Source organism: Elephantulus edwardii, unplaced genomic scaffold (genome assembly GCF_000299155.1).
Source record: "Elephantulus edwardii isolate Elephantulus edwardi_28Jun2011 unplaced genomic scaffold, EleEdw1.0 scaffold00157, whole genome shotgun sequence".
Taxonomy (NCBI): Eukaryota; Metazoa; Chordata; class Mammalia; order Macroscelidea; family Macroscelididae; genus Elephantulus; species Elephantulus edwardii.
In genome coordinates, this window is record NW_006399907.1 from 3,079,546 (window position 1) to 3,087,068 (window position 7,523).

Here is a 7,523-nt window from a genome sequence, read left to right on the forward strand (position 1 = left end):
AACAACAACAAATTAAAAATTTAAGTATGATGCTTTTGCTGATTGCAAACTTACTGCATTCTTGTTAAATTTTTAAAACTCTTCATTGGTGTAAAAATTTAAGTAGAGGCGTGTAGACAGTGATGTCTTCCACAGACACATCTCCTCGCCTCCATGCCCACTCCTTTGAGTTTGCTGTTTAACCTTCCAGAACATAGACTGCATGTAAAAATATACAAAGTAGAACATACAACCCAAAAACACTTCAAAATTTGCTGTTTAATATTGAAACCATTTGTGTGGTTATCATTCCATGCTAACACAATCCATCCTCTGACATATTTGGGCAACTTAAAAAAAATGCCCAATATATTCTAGACTGATTAATTGGAATCTCAGAGGAAGGAGCCCTAATAAATCTTTTAAGGAGATTCAACTGTTTAAAAGGACTGTAGTCTAAGCAGTTCTCTACATTTTATGTATGGAGTCACTGGGTTGGGAAATGGTAAATGTATGCGATCGCTAACAGAAAGGCTAAAGGTTGGAGCCCACACAGAGGCACCTCCGAAGAAAGACCCAATGATTGACTGTGAATGATCAGCCATGGCCCTGGCTGCCTAAGTGACTGCTGCCCACATGAAGGATATATTTGGATGAGAAAGCCCAAAACTAACTAAAGCAGCGGAAACAAATGATCACTGAACTTATTCATTCTGAGAAGGCACTGTGTCAATCCATCTGGTTCAGGGTCTTCCTCTCCATCACTGACCCTCTGCCTTTCCAAGCATCTTGTCCTTCTCCAAGGAACAGCCCTTCCTAACAACATGCCCAAAGTATGTGGGTCAAAGCTTTATCATTTTTGCCTCCAAGGAGCACTCAGGCTGCACTTTCTTCAAGACATATTTGTCTGTTCTTTTGCCAGTCCATGGGATGTTCAGTACTCTTTTAAAACACCACAGTTCAAAGACATAAATTCTTATTCTGTCATCCTTATTCACTGTTCAGCTCTCAGATGCACAGCAAGTTATCAAAAAAGATCATGGACTGAATCAGATGGACCTTAGTCCTCAAACTGACATCATTACTATTCAATACTTTGGAGAGGTCCCTAACTGCAAACTTTCCCAGTGCAATATGTCTCTTGATTTCCTGAGTGCTGGTACCAACGGTGTTGACTGTAGATCCAGTAAGATGAAATTATTGACAGTTTCAATCTTTTCTTCATCTATCATGATGTTGACTATCGGTCCAGTGGTAAGAATCTTTGTTTTCTTGACATTGAGATGCAGTCTATATTGAAAGTTGTATTCCTTGATCTTCTGCAAGAGGTGCTTCAAGTCCTCCTAACTTTCAGCAAGCAAGGTTGTATCATCTGCATAACACAGGTTATTGATGAGTCTCCCTTCGATCTTGATGACACATTCTTCTTTATAGAGTCTAGCTTCTCAAATAATCTGCTCAGCATGTAGACTGAATAGATATGGAGAAGAATACAACCTGACACACGCTTTTCTGTTCGAACAACAGCCTCCTGTTTAGTCTAAGTATAGGTTTCTCATGAGCACAATTAAGTGCTCTGGGATTCCAATTTTCCTCAATTAGCAGTAACTTGTTAATATCTACACAATAAAATGCCTTTGCATAGTCAATAAAGCATAAAATAGACATTCTTCTGGTATTCTTTACTTGGAGCCAGGTCCATTTGACATCTGCAATGATATCCCTGGTGTCACAACCTCTTCTAAATCCTGTTAGAACTTCTGGAAGTTCCCAATCTATGTACTGTTCCAGCTGGTTTTGAATGATCTTCAGCAGTATTTTACTTGCATGTGATATTAATGATAACTGTTTGATAGTTTCCACATTCATTCTGTTGGATTTTTGGGGAATGGCTATATATATATATATATGGATCTCTTCCATTCTGTCAGCCAGACACCTATCCTTCAAATAACCTGGTGTTGAATGATGAGTGCATCCAGGGCTGCATGTGTTAACTGAAACAAATCAGTTGGTATTCCATCACTTTCTAGGGACTTATTTTTTGCCAATGCCTTCTATGCAACTTCAACTTCCTCCTTCATTACCATTGGCTCCTACTCGTATGGCACTTCCTGATTTTTTAAAAATCCTTTACTTATCTAAATATTAAATATATGTAGCTTGAATGCTGGAAAACTAGAAATTGTGAAAAGTGAAATGAAGCACTTGAACATTATTGACATTCTAGGCATTAGTGAGATGAGAAGGACTAGCTTTGGCCACTTTGAATCAGATAAATACATAGTATACTATTTTGGAATGAAAAACAGAAGAAGAACGGTTTTGCATTCATAGTAAAAAAGTCAATTTCAAGTTTTATTCTGAAATACAATGTCATGAGAGATAGGATATTATCTATATGCATACAAGGAAAACCTGTTATTTTGACTCTTATTCAAATGTTCCTAAATCAAGAGCCAAAGAGGAAGAAATTGAACATTTTTACAAAATCTTGCAGTCTCAAATTGACCGAACACGCAATCAAGATGTGACTTTACACATGGATCTTCCTGATGGGCTCACTACAGATTGACTACATCTGTGGAAGGAATCATTGGAGAAGCTCAGAATCAGCTGCCAAAACTAGGCACCACAACTTAAAGACACCAATTCCTCTCCTGTCATTCTTAGTTATTGTCCAGCTCTCTGACGCTTAGCAAGTATTTGCAAAGATCATGACCTGGATCAGGTGCACCTTAGTCTCTAGACTGACATCATTGCTTCTCATTACTCTGGAGATGTTCCTGATAGCACGTTATCCTAGTACAATATGTCTTTTGATATCCTGATGGCTGGTGTCAAAAGTGTTGATTGTGGAGCCAAGCAAGCTGAACATAGAAATTCCACATGACCCAGCTTTGTCAGTGCTTGAAATAGACCCTAAGAAAATGAGAACTGTGGCACAAACTAAATTTGTACACCAATGTTCACAGCAGCATTATTCACCATCCCAAGAACATAAAAACACCCCAAATGTTCAATCACAAACGAATGGATTTAGAAGTTATGGTACATTCACACAATGGAATACTTATGCAGCACGCAGGAGCAATGATTTTGTAATTACCTAACTTGGGAGGGATTGGAGAGCATTATGCTGAGTGAACTACAAGGATAAATATTGTATAAAACCATTATTGTAGAATAAGTATAAGGATCCAAGAGAGGTGGGAGAGGTTGGAAGCAGAGGGATGAGGATGTGCAGGAGGAGAGGGATTAATCATGGGGTTGGACAATTTGATGGGTGGTGGGGGTGAGGGAAATGGAAAGAATTTTTTCTTGAAAACACTGCATTTGAATTTTGTAAATAAACTAGTAGAAAATTTAAAAAGAAAATGTTTTAATTTCATTTCGTTACCTTTTTTGTACTTGCCGTCTGACCTCCTTGACAACTTGCAGGCTTGTTCAACTTTCAGGGGCTGTTGTTTCATATTCCCCCGCCCTGCTGGGGCGGGGCAAGGTGGCGCGCGCCTGCGCAGAAAGGCCATAGACCCGCCTCCCGAGGCTGTAGCACGCTTGTCACCTCCGGCTTGCCGTCCTACCAGATATGGCGGTGGCCGGGCTCCAGGTGTGGAAGGCTTTGCAGCCTGGGGTCTGGGCCCTTCGAGGCCTCTCTACAGCTGTATCTTCCGCCGCTCTAACACCGAGGGCACGACCGCGTAAGTATCTCCTTCATGGCCTGTGTACTATGGAATAGGTGAGCGGATGATTTACAAGACTCATGGCACTTTCTTGGCAGAGGCAGAGCCGCCGGGTGGAACATCCATCCCACTTGTTACCTGCATGTCTAGTGTGAAGCTGCAGTTTGAGTTTGTGCTTTGCATGTGTATTACCGTTTCCTAGCTGATGGTCTCTGGTCTGATTCTTGCTGATGCACGGAGGTTCCTCTCTCCCTAGCCCATAGCCTGGACTTCCTGGTGCCCCTCTCACCGCCACTGGCACTGGGTTTCTTTCCACCTACTGGTTCTTGGTCATATTTGGAGAGCAGTGTCAGCCGCTGCTTTCCCCCGACGATAACTGGATGCAACTATCCTAGAATGAATTGTAGCAGTGAATTCCAGGCTTATTGATACTTCCACGAGCGGTGACCTTCATTCAGTAGAGATTATGCTCGGAGGAGTCTAGTGGAAAAGGCATTTTTGTAAACGGGAATTATCACCGAGCGTGAGAAGAACTGTAACACAAGAATGAGTAGAATGACAGGAACGTTAAGGAGAAATGGGCAAGTCAAGAAAGGCTCTGCCAAGAGGAGGCACGTCCACTGATGCACCGAAACCTATCTGTGCCACTGTATGTAATAACTTCAGTCTACTCTTTGCATATTACTAAACGTCCATGTTCGACCACCATCTCTTGCTTTTACAGTCTTTGCCTTACTTAGTTTCTCTGACATTCTTGCTTGTCTGCATTACATTCTCATAACCAGAGCAAAGTGTTTGAAAAGCAAATTTTTATCTGCCACTCACTTCCTTGTTCAAAACATGAAAGTTTCCCTGTTGTGTTGAGATAAATGATAAGTTCTTTAGAGGGTCAAACATGGCTCTTCATAGTTTTAAAACTTTTTTACGAATACGAAATTCTATGTGCTTGACAGCGTTCTAAACACAAGAGAAACAACAAGATCCCTCATCTCATTATTCTTTACGGAATATCACATTGTAAACAAATAAATGAATAAAATATTGTTAAAAATGCCGTGAAGGAGAAAAGTAAAGTACTGAGATCAGTGGATTATTGAAGTGATGGCTGTAGGGTAAGAGAAAATAGAGACATCAGGAAAGATGTCTCACAGAAGTTGGCATTTGAGAAGATCGCAGCCATGCAGCTATCTGGAGAGAAGAGCATTGTGGCATGTTGTTGTGTATCAGTTTAAACTGACCAATAGCTGACCTTCCAGCAGGTTTTCAGAGGCAGTAAATCCTATGGCAGGAGATTCCCCGTCTTTCTCCTGCTGAGCAGCTGGCAGATTTAAACTGTGCGTCTTTACATTAGCTGTGCGATTCATTACTACCAGAGCTTCCTAGTATGGCAGAGGGAACTGCAAGTGCAGGGTAAGAATAGGCTTAGGAATGTGATCAAAGAACACAAAGATGGCTCTTGCATCAGAACTAAGTGAGCAGAAGGGAAAGTGATAGGGTGAGCCTTCAGAGAGATAAATGATTGCTTTAAGGTATATTGTTTTTATTTTTGGCTGCTTCTTGTTGTTGTTGCTTGCCTTCAAGTTGAGCACGACTCAGCGACCCTATGAACAAAAGGCCTGAAGCGCCTCTACAACGCTCAACATTTATCAAAGTTCATAGTTTCCAGAAGCATGTTATTTAGGAAATGGATGCCACTTCTGCTTCCAAACCTGTCATAGTATGTTATTGTTGTTATGTGCCATTGAGTCACCAGCGATGTATAATGAATGACCCTGTGTACAGCAGCTCTGAACCCTTCCCTGTCCTGAGCCAGTCTCACTAATTCCGACACACCAACCCCCATTGCCCCAGTTACTGTATCAATCCATCTCATCCTGGGTCTCCCTCTGCGCTGCCCTTCCACCCTTCTGAGGATGATGTCCTTCTCCGAGGACCAATTTGTCCTGGCCATGTGCCCAAAGTAAGTGAGGCGGAGCTTCAAAATCCTAGCCTCCAAGGAGAGACTTGGTTTACAGACCTATTTGTTTTCTTGGCAGTCCATGGTATGTTCAAGGATGTTCTCCAGCACCACAACTCGAAGGCATCTATTCTTCTTCTGTCATCCTTAGTCACTGCCCAACTCTCTGAGGCATAACAAGTAATTGAGAAGACATGGCCTGGATTAGGTGCACCTTTGTATCTAGACTGACATGATTTCTCTACAGTACTCTGGAGAGGTCACTGACAGCAGATTTTCCCAGTGCAATTAGTCTTTTGATTTCCTGACTGCTGGTATTAAGAGTGTTGATTGAGGAACCGAGCAAGCCGCAATTGCTAACAGCCTCAATCTCTTCTCCAATATGGTGCTGCCAATTGGTCCAGTGGTGAGACTCTTTGTCTTCCTGATGTTAAGCTTCAATCCATATTGAAGACTCCAGTCCTTGACTTTTTTCAGCATGTGCTTAGATTTTTAAAAGCTTGAGATGGCATAGAGTTTTGAACAGGGACATGCTATAATGTAATTATTGTAATTTGTATTTATCTTTCCCCCCCTGCAACCCTTACCAGGTTTTGTGTCATTTTAGAGCTCTTTTATTGCTTAAACATTTAAGATTCTTTTGCTCTCTTGATGGATTAAAACCTTTTCATGAAAGGACCTGTTTTGCTCTGAAATCTGATACGAAAGTGGCTACAACATTTTTTTGTACACATCCGTATCTTAACCGGTATCAGTTCCCTTCTTTCTAAGGGACTTTAACATTTCTTGTAGTATAGATCCACAGGAGAAGAATTCTTTCAGCTTTTGTTGTCTAAAAAAAAAATCTACCCTAATAAATAAACAACAAACCCAACAATTCAGAGGTAAGAGGTTTACAGCACCTCACACTATGTAGCATGTCTCTGTTTATAAATATATCATGTCCACTAGACTCCTCCCTGTTCTTTATCTGGTCTACTTTTTCTAAAAAAATACCCCAAAACCCAAAAATAAGACAAAAAGACAGAAACAAAACCCATTGGCATTGAGTTTATTCCAATTCATAGCACCCCTATAGGACAGAATTGAACTACCCCATAAGATAATTTTTTAAAGCAGACTATCACCTGTTTCTCATACAAAACAGCTGGTGAGTTTGAACTGTTGGCCTTTTCATCAACAGTGAAGTGCTTAGCATCTATGCCACTAGGGCTCTTACAGTTGAGTAATCCGAAACTCAAAACCCCACTGCCATTGAGTTATCACTTGTTGTAACTCACTATTGGATTTCCAAGACTGTAAATCATTATGGGAGGAGATGGGCCATATTTCCCTCTTGGTGTGCCTAGTGATTTAAAACTGTGATCTGTAGGTTAACAGCACGACAGATAATGCACTTTACTAGCAGGGCTGCTTCTTAAGAAATGAAAGTCACCTCAGTTTTAAAAGATACTTTTGCTGGATATAGCATCTTAAGGTGAGAGAATTTTTAAAATTGTTCTTGATTGTTTTTGGTATTTTAAAGCTGTGGCATGCTATCACTTGTGTTGTTATTTTTAATGTGAAGTCTGCTGTAATCTTGCATTTATTTCTCTATACCGTATATAGGGAGCTCTGGTGGCTTACTGGTAAGAGTTGTGCTGCCAACTCAAGGGCTGGCTGTTCAAATCCACTAGCTGCTCAGTGGGATAAAGATGGACAGTCTCCCCCGTGCTCTTTACAGCCTCTAAAAACCAGGGGCGGGCCAGCTATGAGTCAATTCCTTTTCAACAGCACACAACAATAAACACCATATCATAATTTATATGGTATATGCCTTTGAGCTGTGGTGCTGGAGAAGAGTATTGAGAATACCATGGACTGCTAGGAAAACAAACAGATTTGTCCTGGAAAGGGTTAAACCG

At 40.9% G+C, this 7,523-nt stretch overlaps 1 protein-coding gene across 1 annotated transcript in view; it reads left to right on the top strand.

Annotated features, from left to right (window-relative positions):
* Positions 1–3,568: 3,568 nt before the first annotated feature.
* Positions 3,569–7,523, top strand: part of MRPS35 (mitochondrial ribosomal protein S35) — a 56,709-nt gene continuing 52,754 nt past the window's right edge. Inside the window, exon 1 of the mRNA XM_006895092.1 lies at positions 3,569–3,680. Coding sequence (XP_006895154.1) covers positions 3,569–3,680 — 112 coding nt within the window. The remainder of the gene's footprint in view (positions 3,681–7,523) is intronic.